The sequence below is a fragment of the Spodoptera frugiperda genome, chromosome 8, assembly GCF_023101765.2.
Source record: "Spodoptera frugiperda isolate SF20-4 chromosome 8, AGI-APGP_CSIRO_Sfru_2.0, whole genome shotgun sequence".
In the NCBI taxonomy this organism is placed as follows: domain Eukaryota; kingdom Metazoa; phylum Arthropoda; class Insecta; order Lepidoptera; family Noctuidae; genus Spodoptera; species Spodoptera frugiperda.
The window spans coordinates 8,895,294-8,920,403 of record NC_064219.1 but is presented as its reverse complement, the minus strand read 5'-3'; the positions used below and the strand labels follow the sequence as shown (position 1 = coordinate 8,920,403).

Here is a 25,110-nt window from a genome sequence, read left to right as displayed (position 1 = left end):
TCTTGATCGCGCCGCCGATAACTTATTAAGATTATGATCGCATAAACAACTTATTTATCTTGTTCACTCTGCTCGTATCAAAACCTGCTGAACGCTGCTATGCCGATTTAAATGTTTATTGATTCAACTTATTACGTCCTCCTTGTTAAATATGCAAAAAGTCTATGACATATTCAATTTTATGCAAAGGTAATAAAGCGTACAGCCTCATCTGTCAAATATAAAGTAGGTAAGTGCTCTACCGAAACAACATCAATCATCATAAATAATTAGGTCATTTATAACGCTGTATAAATTAATGTGACGTCATCAAAAGTCACTCCAAAAGCCCATGGAATGGCCGTTAAGACAAAACAAAAGCTCATAAAACGGTTTAATTAGTCGAAACAGTGGTTGTAAACGTACAATGCACGGGGTTCGCGCAACAGGTCCCGTTTTATTACTCCATGGTATAATATTAAATTTTGTATAGGTTCTGAACGAAGCGAGTTCAGTGGGTCAGTCAGCCATTGTCAAATTGTCAGATTTACTCGTAAATGAAATATGAGTTAGTTATGATTATTGCTTTAAGTTTAATATTGATTGATTTATTATAATGATTATGCATAGGTATTAAGTTTTGATCTCTCTTGACTTTACGACACAATAAACAAAAGTAAAGCATGTTATTTCTCTAAACAATAGAATAATATTCTAACGTCCATCTTACGTGTTTATTACAACCGGCGAGTTGCGCGCGCAAAAAAAAACAATAACCGAATCATAGACAATGCACCCTGCAGCCAGTAACATGATACTAAAAATAATAAATCCGCCTTTTTAGAAACTCCTTTTGAGATTACAAAACTTAAGTGAGAGAACAAATGTATCGTTGAATGACCCAGCTATTGTTTATGGAGGAAGCGAGGAGCGAGGAGTCCGCGGGACAGACAGACAATGGGGTGCAATATGTCGCTCGGGTTTCAATTTTGACGAACACCCGTTGCTTTTTGTATGCAAAAACTTTACACTTTCTTTTGAACACGTTTCGGCCGTTTATTATACTTCAAATGTTCCAGTTACTTCCAAGTGATTAATAAACATGATTGTTATTTAGTTTTTACATATTTATTTATTTGTGTTAAATTTTCATTAAATTGGCCTGTGGCGCTATCATTAGTAATAGGTTTGTTTGTCTAAAACCAGATTTGTCGCCACTCAGCTAATTTGCTTTATAATTGTTAGTACCTAATCACCAAATAATATACTAGAAATTGTCTTAAGAATTCACGGAATATGTGGTTTGGTTACCTATTGACAAAAATTTGCCCACATTCCGCAAGTTAGTTGCAAATAAGTGATCTCATAACAAAAATGGGTCCGTACTAGTATCTACAACAAATAATCCCACGACTCCACGACCAACTTCACAATTACGACGATTCTTTATCAATATCAATGTTATCAATACCGGCGAACCAACGAAAACATTCGTAAACCGGTTAGATTGTGGTTACCTGTCCCTAATGGCGCCTAAGACTTCCCGACACGTCACCATTCCGCTATTCAGCCACAAAACTATTCGCGGAAGAACAATCAAGTTATTTTCAACCACAAACGGACAGTACTGGACACACACAAACACACAACGTCACGCCTTTTATCCCCGAAGGGGTAGGCAGAGGTGCACATTACGGCAAGTAATGCCGCTATACAATGTACACCAACTTTTCACCATTTGTGTTATAAGTCCCATGTAATAGGCGGTGAGCCTATTGCCATATACTGGACACAATTCCAGACTCCGTGCTACTACCGAGAAATTTTCGAAAATCCGAAAAAAAAGCCCAGTAATACTTTCCCGGGAATCGAACCCGAGACCCCTTGTTCGGCAGTCGCACTTGCAACCAATCGACCAACGAGGCAGTCAAAAGTACTAAAGTACAGTACTGGACAATCTCTAGTTAATTGAACAAAAGCAGCCATTAAGGGCACGCGAATCGCATTAAATGTTATAGCTATACGTCAATGGACAACACAATAATTGCCCGCCCTTACACGCCAGATGTGCATTTCGGCGGGTGTTTCAAAAATAGAACGCGGACCGATTGTCTAACCAGCCAGCTTGTAAATTGTGATGCGATAATCGTATCCGCCGTATGCAAGGAAAAAAAAAGAATAAGTGTCGTGTTGAAAAAAGTTTTTATGCCTATTTAATTTTCTTAAATGCGTTCAAAACCCATCATTTTATTTTAAACTTCTCATGGAAAAAATATTTTCTTTTAAACTCCACTTCCTAGTCAAGTTGTAAGAAACTGAAGGTAACAGTTAATTGCCAGTGCACACGGCAGCAGTGTCATAGGCCATCTCTATTATATCGTACACTACTTACGAGACAACTCAGAAAACATAAAAAAAAAACAACAAGCAGTGATTTTTCCTTCCATAGGTAAGCATTGGAGGAGCCTAGCACACTCAGAGGCTTCCGTAGTACTTCCATACTTTGATTGCGCACCAAAGCAGAAGAGACGGCACCTCTTTACACTAGTAATGTTATGAGTCCCATGTATTAAGGGATTGCCATATACAATGCCAAATGGTTACAATACCAAACTCCTTGAGATTAGATTTTTTTACCAGAGTCCCTTGCTCGAAAGTCGCGCATACAGCCATTAGACCAACGAGTCAGTCATTATACCTAAATGAAATGTCATTAACAACTTTTGCAACAACCTAAAACAATCTTAAAAATAAAAGAGAAAAATTAATGAGACGAAACAAAAAAAAAGTGCGTTATTTAACCCGTGAGCATAATCGGCAGTCACGCTCGATCGAAGGTTGTGCCCAGTGTAGGGTTGGGCGCTATCTATGCGTCACCCGACCTCGCGCCGGCCCTGCAGCGCGGTGTCGCGATAACAATTACACAGAAAACTTATTGTGTTGTTTACTACACACTACACCATCGCAATACCAACCTTAATAACAAACAAATAGAGCCTAAATATCAATGTGTAGGCGCCTAGGTACGGTCGGAGGCAGCCACGTCGCGCCCGCTGAGATGCAAGACTTTGGAATTATAATTAGGATGGGACGCGTGTTGTTGAACGTTTTATATAATTAGGTATATTTAACAAAAGGTTGTGAGTGTAGCGTTTGGTAGAATTCACAAGTCTGCTGAAAATGGTGTTAGTTATTACATGAAACTAGATTTTGTTGCGTCACGCCTTTTATCCTCGAAAGGGTAGGCAGAGGTGCACATTACGGCACGTAATGCCACTGTACAATGTACTTCTACTTTTCACCATTTGTGTTATAAGTCCCATGTAATAGGGCATGAGCCTATTGCCGGACACAATTCCAGACTTCGTGGGATTTTCGAAAAACCGGAAAAATCCCAATAATGCTTTGCCGGACCCGGGAATCGAACCCAAGATCCTCGACTAACGAACGAGGCAGTCAAAATTGAAATACCTAATAATTATCACTTTCATAGACCTAGTAATCGACCACACGAAACCTTATTCTTGACATCACGCTAGCGATTACTCACCTACCAAAGCAATGGCATAGCATATGACAGTACAGTCCTAAAATGGCGCGTGTCATCTGTCAGGCCATCTCGTGGCAAGCGCATGTCTAGCTCATACCTAATGATTATGACGCACTTAGCGTCGCACGCCAGGTTTCCTCGGCATGCGGTTAAATCTTACTCTGCTGTTGCTATCCGCGAATATAGGTAACAATTTAATATAATAACCATTTATTACAAATTCTAAGTAAAACTTTATTGTAACTTTCGTGAGACATACTAAATTCATTATTATGTTATCGGCTTACTCACGTAACTGTTTCACGAGGAACTCGTCTAGTTTCAAGCCATGTCAGAGGCTCATATTCATGAGCAGCAGTAGCAGCGCGACAATCGCCGCGTCGTGTGTCGCTGAATCGAGTTCCTCGTGAAACGGTTACGTAAGTAAAACTAGTTAAACCTCCAGGACTTCAAAAAAAGATGAAGAAAATGGAAAGATATAGGAAGGAAGAGGACATTAATAATTACTATACACAATCATATATTACACATAAATTAATATTTTTGTTCGTAGAAATGATCTTTAAATATTAGCCTATTATAAAATGTTATCTGAAATTATAGTTGCTTAAAAATCCACAATGCCAATGTTCGTAGCGCCGATCGTGCGTAGGCCCACCAAAGTCGCCTACGAAATACTACTAATCTATGCAGTGGGCATTGTGGCATAGCCTGACTGGTTTATAATCAGTATACTTTTAAGTTTATAATAATTAAAGAAAACAAACAGACGACCTGATTAAAGTCGCAGGGAGCCGCTGGATGCAGGTCGCTTCCAACCGGCCTATCTGGAAGTCATTGGGGGAGGCCTATGTTCAGCAGTGGACGTCCTGTGGCTGGTATGATGATAATGATGATGAAAGAAAACATAAGGGTAGTCTACTCTTCACCTTTCAAATTATGTCCAGAAACCAAAATCATATCTTAAAAACGTTCTGTTGCTATGTGAAAAAAAAGAAAGACACATATTTACGCAATAAAATTATTAGGCAGGATAATTTAACAGGAAAATAATTTCAATACTTATTAAAACCATCGAGTCAGGTATTGTGACTAATGGGTTATATGATAATGAATGGGTCCAACTCATCACATCATAATGTTACATGATTTTTGATGATGATGGTGACGATGAATTCACATAACTTTTGATCCCCGAAAGGGGTAGGCAGAATTCTAAGGGTGCTTTACCATCAGAGTTGAACTATGTACCTATGTTACGAAGATGTAATAGCTAAGCTACGAAACCATGTGACCGTTTCCACTGATACTAACGTATGTAGCTGTACTACGAATGTCCTTTTCTACCAGTGCAAGCTACGTGTATCAATGAATATGATTGGTGGAAGCCAAACGCATCCACAGCAACGTAGCATAGCACCTCTCTGGTAGAAAAGCAGCAGCACTTGGGGACAATTTGACGTATCTTTGATTGGAAATGTGTTACACTTGGTGAGACAGACCCTAGGTTTAGATTAACTTTTCCATGACCACTAGGTACCTATCTAGTTATCTACCTATAGTTGTGTAGTGCACAAGTCCACCGCGCTGTCCCTGACATGGATTACGGGAGCATGCGTAACGAGGCGAACTATCACCATACAACCGGACAGACCATGTGAATAATATTATTATTCCATTACCATTACCTACTAACGTACAATACACCTGCAACAGCACTTAAATTCGCCTCCCAAGTAAAATTTTACTCACTTAAGGACAACAAAGTTAACTTTTACTACGAGGCAAATAATGTTATGACTTTTTTTAAGGGGGAAAATCATCCAATGACTTCTCCCGCCTTGAGCGAGGCGAGAGGGAGTCAGACTCTTACTCTTACTGACTAAAAACCACCTCGTTCCTTCTCCTGCTTTTCGAGTCGGAGCCCCGGTAACCCGCTAGGTAGTCCGCAGCTCCGGATCAAAATAATATTATGGCTTAAGAATGATATTAAGAACTTAATAAGTACACTTGCTACTCCACAAATGAGATACTCTCATAAACTGAATATCATAACATGTACAAAGAAAAGAATATTCAATAACAACTACATTAAGTATTATTTTACACTGCACTACGTATCTAAATCTAGAAGTGGCATCGGTTATGTTGCTAGTTTTCCGGCAGTTTGTTTTGTTACGCGAGGCAACAGGTCACTTTAATGTGTACACATGTTACATTCATGATAGTTATTACTCATAAAGCACTTCTAGTATCGTTTTATATCTTACGACATGGGAGAAATTATCCGAACGCAACGTGGTGATGATCAGTTTTATTTTCAGGTTAGATCAACTACATATCATGTACCTTATGTTGGTTTAAGGATAAAAAGTGCTCTAAAATGAACAATAGGAAAAAAGTCATTGCTTTATACCTAAAAGACTGCTGATCCTTTCAGACGATATAAGCATCTACATTTTTTTTATAAGATAGATGGTAAACGAGCACTGGATCACCTGATTGTAAGCAATCGGCGCCGCCTATTGACACCCGAAACACCAGAGGCGCCCGAAACAAGAGCATGGCCTTTTGGGGGATTAGGAATTTGAGGATATGGGGAGATTGGGAAAGATTGTAATTGGGCATCCAATAAATTTTATGTAAATAAGTCCAACTAGCACTCAGGGAATAACATCATTATTCTTTCGCTATAGAATTAAAAACCACGCGAACTTAGTGTGTCGCGGACGCGGAATCAAGATCCTAATTCGGTACCAATGTGCATTGATAATAATGTACAAATAAACAATTAAAAACCACTTATACACGATTCGGACAATACCATTAACAATTGTTTTAAAACGTCCGCGATCATCACATTACTAAATGATTGCCGACTAGAGGTAATGATATGGTGCACTATAAGGTCAGCTAATAAATGCGTGTCAAATTGGTGCCCAAAACTGATTGAACTATCACCTCTAATTGTATATTTATCAATTGCTATGTATTTTAATTGACTAATGATGGTGTTTGTCGTAATGTATAATTGAGATCTAATGGTCAAACAATACCTGCTTTTCTAGCGGGAGCCCCGGTAAACCCGCTAGGTACTCCGCAGCTCCATATTTCAAGCCATGCTAGAGGCTCATATTCATGAAGAGCATTCCGCGACCCACAACGCGGCGACGGCCGCGCTGCTGCTCTTTTGTAATTATTTCGTCAACATCATTAGTGTCGATTATTTTACTAATAACAATTAGCACATAATTGAAACTGACCTGCTGTCGCTCATTAGACCAGCGAAGGATCACTCTCAGTATAATACATACATACATAACCTCACGCCTGTCTCCCATGGGGGTAGGCAGAGACAATCGAACGCCAATTGCTACGATTCTTACACACCTCTTTCGCTTCATCAACAATCATCAGTCTTTTCATGCATGCTCATCGGTTAAAGGTACTTTTACTAGGTCTCAGAATAATCTTAGAGACTATCCCTATACTTTTATAAGAAGGTAACTTCTTTTAAACCTATATTCCTAAATCGATAGTCAAGTCGATTTTCCTTTCTAATTAACGAAGAATTCAGTAAAAGGCGAGGGAATGGGTTTGCGATACTCCAGACGGTATCCCTCGTATACTGTTATAGGCTGTAAAAATTCAAGTCGCGGCATCGACTGGCGATCTCACCATTGGCTAATGAGCTACGGAGTTGCCAGATGGAAGCGAAATAATAGAATATTATTATTCTTTGTAGATAGGTCTCTTAGTTTGGTTACATAGACTCGTGGTGTTTTAGAGTGCTTGCGAGATGTAGCAGTCCTGAAACTGCTTTATCTATACTCTTACTAATCTATTTACTTTTACTTTATATTTAGATGTTTATACAATAAAACTGATGAGTTTGTTTTTCATACTTAACAGGATGGCGCTTGGCCACCATCTCGCCTGGTGGTAAGTGATGATGTGGCCGACGGTGCACGCCTACCTTGTATGTATGTTTAAACGCGTTAATCTTTAGAACTACTGGTCTAATTTGAATAATTACTTTTATATTGTATTAGTGCACTTATCGAAGAAGGCTTTATATGCTATAAAACATCACGCTTTGGTCAATTGGAGCCGAGCAGCGGATGAAACTAGGTAGTTCATAATATAATTAATTACTAAGTCTTATCGAAAGTTATGAGTGGATAGAAACTAACTAATAACTAACGTTTTCAGCAATTTCTGAAAACTTTGTTTCTACTTCGTCAGACTTATCTAGCTATCAACCAGGATCTGTTTGCCCTTGTACCTTAATGTGTAACAGGTGTTATCAAACCGAATAATTAAGTATAGGTGTGTGTACGTTGTTGGGCAAACAACTAGGCATATCAGGGCACTATTGACGTCCGAACGGTCGCTAAACATCAATTATCTCGCATTTAGTTGGCAACACAGTACGAGGGGCGGCGCGGGCGAGGGCGGGGGGGGGGTCGGTAATGGCGCGGCGTCGGATGTCGCCGGGGGTGCGCGCCGATAACAAAATCACTAGAGAACGTGCATACCGATGTAAGAAGATAGGTACGAGGTGGCTGATGCGGCATGTTTAGCCACGTTGCATGTAAAGAACATATTTTCATGTCACAGATTTTGTTTATGGCGTTTGTCTCTTTCGATGTTCTTTCTGACATTTAATTTGTATTTTAACGGCTTTTGTAGCTGTACAAATCTGCAATAATTACTCCTTAATTAAACACACAGATATTACGGCGTAACCAAACGTAATCTCGAAGTGTTGACTTACCTATCCAGTGTACCTATTAGTATTACGAATTCTATAACATGAACCTTACAACAAAATCACCTAATCACCAAACAAATAAAATACCACATCCACACCTTCCTTCATCTCATACATCGGCAATGCCCGAAATACAGTGCGGGCGACGCGTCGTAAATCGCGGCGCGGCTCGGTGTGGCTCGCCCGTCGCCGAGGCCGAGAGCCGAGAGCCTTTGTGTGGCCTCGGCGCGCAAAAACATACCTACATACACCAGCCGGCGTCGGCAGCGGCATACACACGCTTAGGAATACGACACGTTCGCCGACTTGCGGCTGTAGGTATTAAACCCGGTAAATATATACGTAGGTACGTGCAATAAGACCCGCCGCATACAAATTGGACGCATCATCTCCAAGTCTCCAACCTGCCTACTAGTAAACAACTCGACACCTTATAACTTTTGTCAAGCAAATATTGGGCTCTGCTTTCAGTTTTGCGTGTCATTGGTGATTTGATAGGGAGCTATGGTAATGTGTTAATCTCTCTTGTACAACTCATTAGTAATGAGTTAATCATTAGTTACACTGCTTCCACAAGTCTAGAAGACTAGGTAAATTTAAATCCTGGGAATGTAGGAAAGACTGGCCAATAGCCCTATGTAAGAAGCAAAGTTAAGCTACACGACATCATCTCAAGACCCATGGGAATCAAAGAGATAAATGCTTTGAAGAACAAACACAGAAAGAAAAATTCAATCGCCCAAATCGGTCAACAAAAATGTCACTAACTAATTACCTAGGTACAAAGTTCAGTCCAATATGACAGTAGACACATTCTCCTCAATATAAATGTCAAGGTCAACACAAAACAAATCCAAAAAATGACGCCAAAAACCATCATCCAAAATTCACCCGTAACGCCTCAATCTTAGGATCCATAATCAAATGCGTTCCCTATAATAATGCACCTTCCACATTACTATGCAGTTCCCTTAGATAGGTTTCAGACTTGGCAACGGTTGGGTCCCGTAAATACTAACATAAGCTTAGGGTACAACATATGGCCGGCTGTAACTATGGCGCAAGAAGCACAAGTACACACATTAAACGGATTTCGCGAATAAGATCAGCAACTAACTTGCACTATAGGAAGACTTGTTAATCTAAAAGTAATTTGTTACACCTAATTACCTACATATCATAAATACTAGCTTTCGACCACCCGACATCTTGGCTCTGCCTTCGTGACCAAAACTATAATAAATTATAGGTACACTTGAATCTTCTTTAGGAATCACACTATCTATTGGTGAAAATCGTATACATAGACAGACAGACAGACAGGTCAGGGGACTTCTTTTTATAAACGGTTTTATTTAGCTTTCCCCTTTTGTTTGTTTGGGTCAAATTTAGTAATTGCAAGGAGTTTCACCACTTTCAGCTTAGCACCGATTGAAGTTGTTTCGGTTTTTCGAAAAATATGTCAGTTGTCAGATATTTTATAGTACGTGTTTTCCGGGGACGTTATGTGAACCGATAGATGCTAATACATAATGAGATAATTTAAAACCGGAAAACTCAGTAGAGTAGTACTGAGTTAGTAGTAACTAATACACTACAAAAGTTCGTGGAAATCGAATCTGCTTCCGATTACACTGCGGTCACGTCAGCGACCGATGGACTACTAATAAGTTTTAATGAGCCTATTTTTGTCAGTTACAAATCGATTTATCCTATCAATAACTTACTTGCAAGTTAAGAAAATAATGTTCCATAAGTAAGTCAATGCATTCATGTGAATCAACAAAATAGCACTTCTTGAAAGTCCTGAATCGTAAAAGATGAGTGATTTAGGGATTAATTCCCGGATCAGGAAAATATATCGTAAATAGATCGTATTTATCAATCTTCAACTCCAATTTCCTCCATACCACCAAGTACCGACAAATCTATATTCAAAATGTGTTCTTCAAAAGGAAATCTTAGACCGGGCTGCGTATGCGCCGACACGCAAACTGATAGTAACGGTTAATCGAGCCGAGAGGACACTCACGCGCAATGTGTTGTAACCTCACCGGACCGTGAAACTATCGAGAACACCGGTTTTTAACCGTCTGTCGAACCCAGAACCATATATGAGTATATAGTAGGTATCATATGACATATTGTGCATAGCTAACTACTCCTGTAATAATGCAATTAACATATGTATAATATGATTTAAGGTTTTAAGTATAGCCTATATCTGATCCGGAGCTGCGGACTACCTAGAACTTAACAGCCATCATAAGTGACCACTGCTGACCAAAAGCCTTTTTTTACTCGCATGGAGTAGGTTTGAGGATTAATCACCACGCTTGCTTAATGTGGGTTGGTGATTTCAAACGTATGTACATATAATTAGAAACGGGCCACCACGATTGTCATATACCGGGTACAATTCCAGACATCGTGGTATTAAAATTAATCAGTGAGTTTTTAGTTTTCCTATTTTAAAGAACTTTAACATTGCTAATATAGTACTACTAACTAACTTAGTATTTACCTATACGGGGTAAACAGCTTAATATGTACTTTATTATTTCATCTGCATTAATATGATAACAACTATTGAAGAATTCGGTTAATAAGTAAGTACGGCTCTTAAATACAGTAGAAGCTTCGTGTTGTCCATTTCTTTTTGACATCGCTGTCAAAAGGTTAAGGCGACACAGGTCGTAACCACAGTAATTATGAATGTGAATCAGGCTTTTTATTACCCGGAAAATACTTAATATTATACCTACCGGTAAGTTAAATTTTAAGCAAAGAAAGTACACCTACATTATGCCAGCTACCTAAAAATCCCAATGTGACTATGTATAAACCCTATGTATCACAGCGTGCGTGAGTCATTTCTCCTACACCTTTACAATTAGGAACAATAGAAAGAATTTACTTAAAATAGGTACTTTGCCTTTTGTTAAATCAAACCCGAAACTAATAATAATTAACAAGGCAGTCACATAATGGTAGTGTTTGTTGACAAAATGACAAAACAGCACTCAATTATCAAAATTAAGACGAATAGAAAATTGTTAAGACCCAAAGCCGTATCAAAGTAGAAATAAATGTCACATTCATTATAAAAGCTGTTGAAAAAACTCAGAACAAACTTCGAACAATATCATCAAAAACATTTCGCCTGTACATTTTTCTGCGAAATAATCGAGAAGCATTTACGTAGTGAACTGGACTGTAACAACGTCCTGATAACTGTCGAGCATTAGTTAGCAGGTACTTGAAGTAGGTACTGGTATAGGTAGGTACGAGCTGTAATCCTGCGCACAAGGGATTACACTGCAAACTGACTCCGATAGACGAGTACTTCAACGTAGCAGAGCTTAAACTACGATGTTTGTAAAACAATATTTATACAAAATCAATAAATACCACACTGTAGCACAGTGTACAAGCCCTACATTTTACCTGACTGTTTTGAAATTGAAAATGTCGTTAAGTATCATTGTGCCAGATTAGGTACTAATTACTATGATTGTGTATCTACACACTGACACAGGTCCTCTCTATGAAGACTTAATTATAGATGAAAGATGTATGCGAGAAAACAACACTGAATTCTATAGATACGCTATAACGTAAGCATATAGTACAGGTGTCAACTTTAGCATTTAGCGCGCTTCTGAAACACGTAATATGTATGAAGACTTTCACTGCAAACACCATCTACCTGTACACAACGCGCCAGTGATACATTAAATAAGGATACAAAATTTGCCTTTTTAAATAAAGTGCTTCATCGACTTAACCGCCGCCAAATAAATGAGCGCAATAAAGCCTCACAACAACTGTATAATTTATTACCACATGCTGATATGCTGCCCTTGAACTCACTTTAAAATCCTTACTATAGAAATACTTAAAGTCTCGGACATCATACGAGATAACACGAGGCTGTGTCAAAAGTAAGGTAACATTACATAAACCACGAGATACAAGTAGAAGGAAAACATTACGCATAAAAATTAACAGCTACGTACAACATAATCATAATAATGAGACGTAGCCAGCTCCGAGCGCTACGAGACTTCGTAGCATATCAATGAGGCGAGCCCATCGCTTATCGTCTCTCTAACTACATTGTTTTTGTTTCATTTATTTGTTCAGCGACCTACTGAAAAACATCGGGAGCGACTCGAGTCGCGGGAACTAGAGTAATTAGTTGGCAACTATTACTTGGTAGACGGGCGCGAGACGTTATTACGAGACAAAGTTCGCCACTTAGAAAAGTTGTGGAACACCACGATTGTAAGAAAACTTTTGTCCTACGACCGCAAGTTGATGACGGAAAAAGTTCCAATTTGGAGGCGGCGATTTTTGCGCTGGGAAAGTTGATGCGTTAAAATTAATAATTAATCGAGTTAATATATTGCGGGAGATAGGTGGGCAGGCGAGCGCGGCTCGAATGTCGGAGGAATAGGCGAGGAGGTGGCAAGATCGCGGGGGGCGGCGGCGCCGGGGGGGTGACGGACGGACACAAAGGAGAGGAGCGGCCGGCCGCGGACGCGAGCCGCGGGCCGGGCGGCCTTATCACCGGCGGGCACACAGTCGCTACGCGCGCGCCGCGTCGCACGTCTCGCGATCCGCGCTCTGCTCCCGCAATCCACTCAGTGACTTGTGACCAACTGATCAGTGAAACTGGAACTTGTGTGTACACGTGCCGCGCACTGCGCATCCGAGCTATATTTTTATTGGTCGGAGTCCTCCATTCACGAGCCGCTTATAATATCGCAATAACGGCTGGCTTGTCAAAAATTGTAAACACAGCACACGTGCCCCCGCCGGCTCGCAAGTAAGTTGCAAACTTTGTACATATCTCGCTTATCAATGTTGCTAGGTCCTAACGCAGGTATCAAGTGAGTGCACCAACTCTTGTTCTTTTTGTGAGTGAAAAGTGGTTAATTTCTTAGAGACAAGATCTCGGTTTCTGAACAATTGTGAACTAAGGTAGAAAAACTAAACACCAATTTTAGTTATGTTTTCAGTCTGTCTAAAGTAAGTACATAAAAAGTTATTGCAAAAAACAGTTTAACTCATACCAATATTTTTAAAACTAAATAAGTACCTTCCTACATAGTAAATAAAACTACAATTAAAAAGAAATAAAGTTCGCTAGGTACCTTCATCGTAGCCGATTAATTAAAAACATCCGCGAGTTAAAAAGTAAAGTAATAAAAACATTACGTGCCTATCTTGAATCGTGAACAAACGAACAGACTTCTCCATTTTTCACAAAAGTGCATAAACTACAAGTGTAATGTTTTTTGAAAAGTTGCTTTTCAAAAAGTACTAGTTTAATTAGGTACAAACCACAGTACTCTTGTTAATTATTGGCGCCAAAAGAATTTAGAAGTTACGCAGACAGTTGTCATTAAAATACACAAAATATTAAAATTCTACAAAGCTGTAATTTATCAAACTTCGTAAAAATAACAGACAGGGATACAAATTCCAAAATCTATGTTCCACTCAACTCGGTGTAGATTTTCATTTTGAAAACTAAAAGTAATAAAGTTATGGTATGAAATTAAAATAAGGTTAAACTCGTGTATCTTCTGTCATTCGTTTTCAAAATTTTAACGAGCCATAAATGTTTTTACAAAAATCATTAAATTACACACAAATAATTTCTACCTGCTTCTACCCGTAAAGGTAACCGTAAAATATTAAAAATACTAAATTGAAACTTCCGCAAAATCACCAATTTCAAAAGTGCCAATTTTATTTCGAAAGCTATTCTTTCCTTCACAAAAACAACTTAATGTAATAATATTATAACAATAATGTATTAAAATTCAACAATACATCGTGTTATCACTGGAAAAACCGCGTTTCACAACTTTAGATGCATACAACTGTTGAGTGTCCGATGTTCAGATGACATAAACACAGCGATCAACTTATTTTCCATTTCAATACAAATAAACAGGCGGTGTAAACGTTCGGTCGCCCAGCGCCATCTCTCGGCGGCCCGTGGAAGCGCGCTAACCGCTCGCAAGGTCACCGTGTCAACGACCCGACAACTTTTGCCGCCTACTGTTGTCGTAGGTCATAATTTTATGTCTTCTTTTTGTTTATCTTTTCGTAACTTTATAGCTTCCCGCGTAAACGGTTTTGTTTATGGTAACAGTTGTAAAAGTATTTGCGGCCAGTTATATTTTTTTTTCTTAATTTTATTGTGAAAACGTTATGATGTTATTAGGTGTTTGTTATGCAACATTGTTTTTGAAATAAATCGGGACTTCGGGAGTCGATACAAATGCATTATTTTAACATTACAATTATTTGTTTTTAGGTAATTTATAGATAATATCACGTTATATTTGCGAATCGAAGGTGTTTGGTACTTTAATGTCGTCTTTGCGGTTGATAGTGTAACTTCCAAGAATTTACGTACGCTGTTTGGTTTTGATTGATTACAGCTGTTAATTTAATAGGGTCGTCCTTACTATATAATTTGGTTTTCACAAAGTTACAGCAAGTATAACAATATTAATACTAGGTAAACATTTTACTTTTGTTTTCTAAAACGATGATTTCGTGATAGAAGCGAGTAAAATAAAAGTCATATTATATTTCATTCACGGCATAGTTAGGTGTATGGATTAATTTTTGTAACGTAAAAATAGATTTTTTTATCAAAAGCTAGACTACTTTCTTCTTTTTTCTTTTTAAAAAAGACTACGCGAAATTAACATTTTCCATTAATGCTAGTACTATTACTTAAAATTTAATCTAAAACCTAACGGAGAAACGGTCACATCTATTGGAATACAGATGTTAGGGTAGGCGTATTCTAGAGTGGAGACTGCGTCTAGGCAAACACAGTGTAGGACGCCCACTAGCTAGGAAAAGTCACGATATCCACAAAATGGCTAGCAGTGGCGCACCACTGCCAAAAGCTGAAGATCAAGCTTACTGGCATATTATTTATTTGAGACATCTATGTCCAGGAATAGATGGAAATGGCATGATAGTAATGAATAGTGAAGTTTCAAAAATATTGTCCAATAACTAACTAGGTGGAAGGTCTTAATTGTTGTAGTAAAATAATCAACCTATTGCTATAGTTAATATAAGAAAAATCTTTCGAACAAAATAAAACAACATATATGTTTTTGTTACAGCAGACGCGAAGCCACAATGGCGACCAAGGGCAAGCGTCCAATGCGAGCGCTGACTCCCAGTGATAAAATTGAGGCGATACAACGCGTCAATGATGGAGAGTCTAAGGCATCGGTAGCTCGCGACATCGGAGTGCCCGAGTCTACGCTACGCGGATGGTGCAAGAACGAAGACAAACTGCGCTACATGACCTCTCGGCTATCTTCACCCGATACCGACAAAAGCAATGACGGTGAGCCACCAGATAAGCGCGCACGAACAGAGTCCCCTGCCGCCCCACCGTCTCCTGCGGCTACTGGACTCGATCTATCCACGCCTGTCAGCTCGGCACCCATCGTGCAACAGCAAACTCCATCTCTTGACGCTCCTGTTGAGCTCACCACCAAACGTGCAGTTCCTTCACCAACGTCGCATATACCTCGTGAACGTCGACCAGACCCTGGAGCCAGCGTCTCCATGAGCGCCATCAGTCCACTGTCAGGTCTGCCCCATCTGCCAGGTCTTACACACTCGCACCTCGGGCTGAGCTTCAACGAAATAGCCACTAACCTAACGTTACTCGCTCAACTGAACCCGGGGTTATCTGCGTTGTCTGCTCAGCCTGCTAGTCGCGCACTGCGCTCAGTTCGATCTCCAAAGCCTGCACATAACGGAGTACTCAACATGAACGATAGTAAGCACCATCATCGCAGCAAGACTCACCATCATTCAGATCCGTATCGCTCAAGCTTGTCAAAGTCCAGTCATCATAGTACATCGCACTCGTCTATAGCTAACCAGCCAGTGGACGATACCCTCTGGTATTGGCTAAAAACGCAACAAGCAATGATGGACCTCACCGCTCAAACCACAACAGCGCATTCATTGCAGCTTGGAAAACCAAGTGAGCCACCTATTCCGCCTAAGCCCATAGCCCCAGCGGCACCGATCAATTCACATTTAGACTACAACAGGAATTCTTGGCTCTGGCAGTACTATAAACAGTTTGGTGGAGCCATGCCCTTACCTGAAGATAAGCACAAACCCGCCTCCCAGGTACCAAAGGACAAAGGAGCCGAAAATATCTTGTACTCCCATTTAACAAAAGGTAAAACTGAAGAAGATCGAGGAGCAATATCTAGTCCTGGACATACACAGCCACATCATGATTCAGAACCACGCCGCACTCCCAGCGTGGAGCCACGGGTAGCCGAACCGGCTGCTAGTCCGGAAATCGGTACAGAGAACAAGGAACCTGAAAGAGTCCACGAGTCAAGCCGGAGCCAGACTAAAGCACGCACGGTCCTGGATAACTTGCTGTTCAACAACACCAACCAGACGGCGAGCGCCGAGACTCGCTCAGCATCACCGGCAAGTGGCGAATGGGAGTCCGGTGCGGCTGAGGCTCTAGAGCACGGCGACAAGTTCCTGGCGTGGCTCGAGGCGAGCGGCGACCCCAGCGTGACGCGCATGCACGTACATCAGCTGCGCGCCCTGCTGCACAACCTGCGCGCGCGCCGGGCCCCCGCGCCCGCGCACCCGGCTCACCCCGCCGACCATGCCGCCCGCCGCAAGTAGACGCCCCCGAGGACTACCGCTCGCTACAGGGAATATTTCAATTATGTACATAGTTACGTTGTCGCCAGTAAGCGTTCACTTGTGATATGTGTAGCCAAATTTGCGTAATTTCTTTGTTCTAAAAGAAAAGCTATGCATTATTCTTTAGTTCGTAAGTCTTTAAACTCGGACCAGGCGGACCGACAGGGGACCGGCGCAAACATGTCCTCTGTCGGCCCGTTTGGTTCGGGACTATTTGTTTCCGAATCTATACGAAACTTGATGGGTAGTTATCCTGTTGTAATTTAAATGTTATGTATCTGCGTTGTCACTTACCGTTGCACACAAAATACTTGACTTGTTAATAAATATTTAGTCTAGATAGTACCGCTGTATGTTGCCATTTGACGATTACATTCCTAGTTGTACCCTTACTATAGTTTATAGTTGAATCCCTATGTTCTACCTCAAGTCAAACTAATACTAAGTCACGCACGGCGTCCTTTCAACCGTTCACTAAGTAGCGTGTAGCGAGAGTGGCGCGTGTGTGGCGTGGCCGAGCCGCGGCGCGTGGCGACACCTCCCGGCCGATACCAAATATTGAAAGGATGCGAATGTATTGTTGTGCCAATCGTAAGAACAAGGTAATATTGTTAAGATATAGATGACTCTATTGCGTTAGCTAGGCACTCGTTGTGTAATTGTTTTCTATTGCTCAGTATTTTATATAATTATGTATATTATGGTAGGCGTCCGCCCGTCGACGCGTCTACTCGGAATTGTATTATACGTTAAAGTTTAACAGTTAAGGACACTGTGATCAAAATTATAAATTATTGAGAGATTATTATTATTGTAAGTACATTCCTAATTAATAGAGTGTATTATCTTAATGTTATACATGTAAGAGATTGTCCAATGGTGTGAGTTACGGTGACATCCACCGTGACGATTCTATTAGAGAAAAATGTTCAAAAATCGTGTCTCCTTCCCATAAAATATAGATTATTAATTTGCATTTCACGTTAATATTAGCTCACTGGAAAATTATTTGAGAGAAGATATTTTGTACAAAATTGAAAATTGGATTATAAATTCTCTTATCACGACTTGTGATCTCGAAATGTTATATGATTAAACTCGATTGAACCTTTAATTGATACTGTTTTATTTCCTTTTACAATTACCTATCTCATTTACTTCAAGCACTAGATATCCGTGCAGAGAAAACAACAGGAACTCGACTAGCCATGATAGAGGCTTATATTAATGAACAGATACACGACACGTACTAAGGTGTAACGAGTGGGTATAAGTAAATGAGCACCAACTGGGATTTCTTTAGAATCCCATAAATTGTGACATTGCTGAACAGCACATATCTCTTCCCTTATCATCCTAGGTACCTTGAGATACCTAAGTACCCTGTGGACAACCACAGCAGAAGCATTCTCACAAGAGAAGCTACAGAAAGTATTACCTAACCCGTAACCGACTTCAATTTTAATTATTGTGTTATGAAGTAAAAAAATACCTAAATTGAAATATATCGTGTAATAGGTATTACACACGACCCTGGCCAGTTCTTCCCTTGAACTTGGCTTGACACGCTGCCATTTGTCTAGTCTAGACTTAGTTTACGAATATGAAGAGCATTCACATAAAAATATTTTTCCATATAAATAAAACAAAATTTTGTTCTGAATAGAAAATGCAACGCAGTCACAGCTGTTTTCAGGAATATCAAATTAATATTAGGTAAATCTAGAATCTGGACATAATTACCTACCTTGGTTACGGAATGTCAATTAAGTATTTGTTTATACTAATTGTAGAATACACTAGATTCTCGTAACTCATGGATATTTCCAATAAACCTTTACTTCCAACAATTCTTGTACATTCATTGTCCCAACGCCGCCCGCTATATGGTACAAGTAACGCCATCTATCCTACCATTAAGAAACTAAACGAAGAATTATAATTCTTTTCTCGGAATCCGAATTTTAGCGATGTTAATACAATGTATACTTTATAATATTATCTAAAGTGTAATAATTATGTACTCACGTGCAAAGTCGGCTTGGTTAAGGGCTCGTAGTCGAAGTAATCTGAAACTAACGACGCAACTCCTTCCCAAGTGTGCGTTTCATCAAAGTTAAGTTTCGTCGGCCTTATAGAAGTACACACCATTTTCTGAAAAAAAAACCAACAATTTCATGGTGTATAGTGCAATTATCTATGTAGATTATAGGCTTTAAAACTTCACGCTAAGATAGAAAGGAACCGAACAGCGAATGAAACGGCGAGGGATTTAAACATCCAACGTCAATCAATATCAATCAATCTGCCGGTTTCTATTTTTTCTGAGAAATACAACCCGGGTTTTTTCAAGGTCAAAGTGAATAGGTACTTCGCTCCGCTGTCCTGGCAGTAAGCGAATTGGTGGCCAAACGCACACTTATCAACGCTAAATATATAAGTACACATATAAAAAATATCTATTACCGGGTGTTCTAAGTTACTAAAAAATTATCTGTAATAGACCCCAGTGTATAGCAATATATAGACTCAAGTTATGTTACATGGAATAATGGGACTCATGTCATAACATAGCTGGTGAATATGTGTCTGCCATCGTCTTTAAAATCTCTGATGAAGAAAATACGTAAGGCGTCTAACCTCTTTTTTTAAGAAGGTGGGGAGATCATCTAGTGTCTTCTCCCGCCTTGGACGAGGCAAGAGGGAGTCAGACTCTTACTGACTAAAAACCACCCCGTTCCTACTCCTGCTTTTTGAGCCGGAGTCCCGGTAACCAACTAGGCAGTCCACATCTCCGGCAATTTAATCTCTAAGGTCTAACTATAATGCAGTTAGGTAAGCTAATTAAATATTTACCTGTAAGCCACATTCATTTGGGACTTGTAACAAAATCGGTTTGCGCAGTTTAAAATGAAAATTATATTGGCGCCGAAAGTTCTCTGCATATGCCAAAAGCAAACGTTCTTTCGGGCTGTTCGTGTAGTAACTTGGCGGGAAACATGTTCGTGTTTCAAATACAGGCTCCGTGATCTCCGGCCAACACATGTTAACCACGCCCAATTCATAAATTGCATTATTTAGCCCCGGTATTGTTAACGGCTCCAAAATCTCCTTTAATCCAAATATTTTTGCTGGTATTTCGACAAAATCTTCTTGCTCGAATGGTTTTTCGAAAATCTCACTGGGCACATTTTCATTGACCTCTTCTACTGTATCCAGTGGTTGCTTATCAGGACTCTCTTGATCGATTGACTTTTGTTCCGAAGAACGATGTTCTGGTGCTACTAATTTTACGGCGGGACCAGTACTCATTTTGAAAATTAGCTACCTACCTACATACAAATATTAACTAAATATTCATATTATTGAACTCTAAAACTATAAAAACTGTGTTTTACTCCAGCAACTAGACACTGTTGATGTTTATCAACAACAATAAATTTTGACATAACATTTTCAGGATTTCAATCTCTTTCATGGTTTCCATGCAACGGTTTTGAAGTTATCGTGTAAAAACACCACGATGGTAATTTGTAATGTTTACCACATTAATCGCATCACATTACTAAACATGTTAAAATAATTACTAATCATTTTAAATAATTGTACGAATAACTAAAATTATAAGTAAAATGTTCGCTATTGAATATTAAAATATTTAATACGTAAAATATTTTTGTTTCCGAACGTATATCTATCTGTCAAATGTCAATGTCAACGTCACGTCTTTCGTAGTTGAAATTTTCACAATTTCGCATTGATTTTCATTCCTTTTCTCTCTTCCGTTTTTTTACATTAATATAATAAAGACAAAACATCATTAGAAATACAAAAATCCAATTTGCATCAGCAAAAATTAAAAACAATATTGTGATAGGCTAAAAGTTACTCCTAAGCGTAAATAACTTAAATTTTGTTTTGTAGAATAGTGAACAGTGAACTTTGCTCCTCGTATTTTTTTGTTAAATGTGGTGTAAAGGCATTTTCCAATAAGTCCTTTATCCGTAGTAAGCAGTATAGATAACATACGGAGTGTGGACTTTGATTGTGTATATATAATTGTACATCTACGAATAGCCTGTGAGGTACAAGGTATCTCAGTGATATTATAACGTGAATAAATTCAACATGGGTAACAAATCATCTCTATTGTTGCGTGAGGAAGAAATCGCTCAGATTCAGGAAGAAACTGGTTGTAAGTTACTATAATTTCATACCTTAAAACTCGATTAAATTGCAAGTAAATTAAACTGGTAATTTACACCACTGTAATACTTTATGTAAACAATATTATGATCATATTATACCTACTTAATATGTGTTTTTTGTATGTTATTGTCATTCTTTGTATGTTAAACTTGTTCTTTGTTTGGTACATAAAAAAATACTATACAATGTTATATTTTTAAATTGTTACTTTGTTATATTCAACAGTTACTCCAAACCAGATAGAAAGGCTGTATTCTCGATTCACATCACTAGACAAGAATGACTGCGGCACTCTATCCAGGGAAGATTTCTTAAGGATACCGGAGTTAGCTATCAATCCACTGAGTGAGCGTATTGTCCACTCCTTCTTTGCGGAGAGCCATGATGACCGAGTGAACTTCTTGCAGTTCATGAGAGTGCTCGCACACTTTAGGCCAATCAGGAAGAATAGAGAGAATAAGCTCAATAGCAGAGATGAGAAGTTGAGATGTAAGTATGATAGACATTATTTGATTTATGCTACAATACATTGATTTTTGTCCTCAGTCTGTGAATATGCATTTGTTTATACTGTATGATAAAAATCTTAATATGAGTGTGTTATTTTTGATCCAATAGAAAACTAATGAGATCCGTATGGATCAGAATCTATACAGATTATAATATGTATTTAATAATCTATCTATCTATTGATCAATTATTATAGACTATCTAAAATTTCATGTCATTTCATTTCATGCCCATTACAGCAAACAATTAACAATTTCCCTTTATATTTCCAGTTGCATTTTCAATGTATGACTTGGACAATGATGGTAAAATCTCAAGGGATGAATTATTGGCCATACTGCACATGATGGTTGGAGCTAATATCAGGTAATATACACAAACATCATATTAAATGATATTTATTATTGCAAATTGGTAACAAGATAATACTTTTACACACCAATCTCTAAAATTACTAGATAAGGCCTGCATTTCCTATCAGACTATACTGAGACGAAATGCCGAAATAAACTCAGAGAATTATTAATAACCCCTGTTATAGATAGAATTTATGAGCTTTCCCAAACCAAGATAAACCTTCAGCTCTATCTTTGATGTAGGTTCCAAACCTCCTATAAGACTGGTAGATCTCTGGCACTCACTAAAAACAATGACCTCCGTTACTGAAAAAAATGATAAAATGTTATAATTTATAGCACAAAGTGTATTAATTATATTTTATGGCTTTATATAATCGGATTATAATGTCTTTAGATTAAGATAAGAAACAGAAATTGTATATTGGTAAAGTTTTAAGCACTTTAAAATCTGTTGATAAAAATATCCACATTACTGTGAATGTGTTTACAATGCAATGTAAACTCTATGCAGTTATGAATAAGTTTGTAAATGATAAATAGGTGTATAAGAAGGAGTAGAAATAGTACACGTGTGACCTTAGCGATTAGGCCGTGACCTGATAAGGCGCGCACAGTTATGGAAAACTGAGTTTCATAATTATAATTGAATGGAAACAAAAACTACGGACTTAGCTAACATAATTATATTTTGGTTACTGAATTAATTTGTTTCTCAAGTGTATGGATCGAATTAATTATAATAGCTATCATTATTTGGCGTAACGTTAAAGTTAATGTTATGTCCCATGTAATTTCGAAGAAAATCTGAGATTTTTTACAACACAACGTCACGCCTTTTCAACCCGAAAGGGTAGGCAGAGGTGCACATTACGGCACGTAATGCCACTATACAATGTACACCCACTTTCCATCATTTGTGTTATAAGTCCCATGTAATAGGGGGTGAGCCTATTGCCATATACTCACACACAACTCCAACTCTGTGCCACTACTGAGAAATTTTCGAAAATATAAAAAAGTCCAGTAATCCTTTGCGCGGCTCGGCAGCCGCACTTGCGACCACTCGACCAACCAGGCAGTGATCTTGCCTCTGTACTCTGTTGTAATAAACATCACCATTTTCTCAATTTCCAGTGAAGAACAATTGACCAGCATTGCGGAACGCACAATCTTGGAAGCGGACACCAACAACGACCAGATGATATGCTTCGAGGAATTCTGCCACGCCCTGGAACGGACAGATGTCGAGCAGAAGATGTCCATCCGTTTCCTCAACTGACCTCCACACTCCTGAACCGACAACATTAAGTACATACTAATGTTTATATTAGCCATTATCATATATGGGCTATTTAACAAGAAATGAATTATGTATGTATATGAGTTACTTCAAGTGTTTTGGAGAATTAGTTCTTAAATTGGGTTAGATTAGGTCTATTTTAGTGTATTGTTTTAGGCAAAACTGTGTGATAAAATGTATTTATTGATTTACATCACATGATAGGTGTAACGAAAATTATGATAAAATGAGAAATGAAAAGAAAACTAAACACAGAAAAAGAAAAATGGTGGATGTTCATTACTAAAGATCATGTTGAGATGTAGCGAGCTATGTAATTGAACGCAATTATATTTATGTTTTAGTTTCATGTGATTGATTTAGTATTGGCAATGACTTGTGATAAAATAGCGATGAATTTAATCATAAAGATCCTATATTGTAAGAGTTAAAAAAAAACTAGCTGTCTTTCATAGGCTATCGTAATAAAAATAAACATATTTTGGGCATACATTTTTTTTAGCTAACAAATGTATAATGTATATGTTGAGTAATTCTGTACTTCTAGACTTTGTTTTATCTAAAAAAAATAATAACTCAATACTTTTAGAAAATTAGAGGTTGATAGATTTATTTGACATATAATCGGCACATCTAGCATTAGACTAGATTCATGGAGGTACAGTTAGCAGAGGTATTTGGTATGCAGGTAATAGGTAGACAATTCTTTACAAAGAAAACATTTTCTAAAAGGCAAATCTTTTGTACAAGCCAAGAATAGAGACAGCTACTGTCTCTGTATGTACTGAATCAATCTTTATTTTCTTATCTGTATACCAAATAACTTGGCTGATTGTACTTTCTTTTCTGTTAAAGCATTTATTCTAATTGAATAGACTTGGTAACCGCACCACAGTATAGCAAATCCCTCGTTTGTAGTAGAGGCCCATAGTTCAGTTGTGGACTCTCACGTCCAGGCCAGCTGTACACGGACCGCTCGAGCATTACCGTTAGTATGAGTTTACGATTAAAGTAATCAAAACGAGAGCGCGTTCGGCGCTCTAATTGGTGGGTTTATTGGAGCCCCCAATCAGAGCGCTGAACGTGCTCTTGATTTGATTACCTTACAGGTAAAGCATACTCGTACTAAGGGTACAATTAACAGCACGATGGAATTTCATCATGCAGTTGAAGGCTTACGGCAGCAAATGAATGACTATACTTCACCGCAGTCGATCCCAACTGCTCGAAGCAATCTGTGTACGGCTGGCCTTAACTATATTCGCACATATAGAAGTTCAAATATAACAGCATTTAACTTGTTGAAACTTGTTATTCAATAGATAGAAAAATATATAGAGAAATAACAATTGTTTAGTCTCAGTAATGTGTAGTACATAGCTGTTGATGCTAGTTTTTGTCTACACAATAAAATGTATTGTTTGTTTTTTCTTATTAATTTTGTTCCGTTCCAAAGCCGTTTCAATAAATTATGTTAATTATTTTGCTTATAATGGCTACGAAGCTGTATGTATAAAATGATAATTTATTTTACTTAACTTGATTTAAATGTTTTATGTATTTATTTCATGTTCTAGTTGATGTTTAGAAGTTAGGAATAAATATTTTTTGTACAACAACACAGTTTTATTATTTTGAAAAATATCCTGCAAAGTGATTGATACCTATGGAATAGATTACCTGAATT

The 25,110-nt window shown here is 38.4% G+C and overlaps 3 protein-coding genes across 4 annotated transcripts in view; 2 read left to right on the top strand and 1 right to left on the bottom strand.

Moving 5' to 3' along the window:
* LOC118275458 (dynein regulatory complex subunit 7) overlaps positions 1-20,535 on the bottom strand; it is a 144,843-nt gene extending 124,308 nt beyond the window's left edge. Inside the window, exons 1-2 of the mRNA XM_035593425.2 lie at positions 19,902-20,535; positions 19,074-19,199 (exon numbers count right to left, since the gene is read on the bottom strand). Coding sequence (XP_035449318.2) covers positions 19,074-19,199; positions 19,902-20,357 — 582 coding nt within the window. The 5' untranslated portion in view covers positions 20,358-20,535. The remainder of the gene's footprint in view (positions 1-19,073; positions 19,200-19,901) is intronic.
* On the top strand, positions 12,807-18,159 carry LOC118275457 (protein distal antenna). Of its 2 annotated transcripts, none has more exons than XM_035593424.2 (2): positions 12,807-13,134; positions 15,473-18,159. In XM_035593424.2, the coding sequence occupies exon 2, from the start codon at positions 15,486-15,488 to the stop codon at positions 17,022-17,024; it is 1,539 nt and encodes a 512-aa protein (XP_035449317.2). In that variant the 5' UTR covers positions 12,807-13,134; positions 15,473-15,485; the 3' UTR covers positions 17,025-18,159. The 2 variants fall into 2 exon arrangements, with proteins under 2 accessions (XP_035449317.2, XP_035449316.2); XM_035593423.2 differs by having other exon boundaries at positions 15,470-18,159.
* A 228-nt stretch (positions 20,536-20,763) lies between the features above and the next one.
* On the top strand, positions 20,764-25,042 carry LOC118275693 (calcineurin B homologous protein 1). The gene is made up of 4 exons (XM_035593756.2): positions 20,764-21,240; positions 21,480-21,743; positions 22,037-22,130; positions 23,258-25,042. The coding sequence occupies exons 1-4, from the start codon at positions 21,174-21,176 to the stop codon at positions 23,400-23,402; spliced, it is 570 nt and encodes a 189-aa protein (XP_035449649.1). The 5' UTR covers positions 20,764-21,173; the 3' UTR covers positions 23,403-25,042.
* Positions 25,043-25,110: the final 68 nt, after the last annotated feature.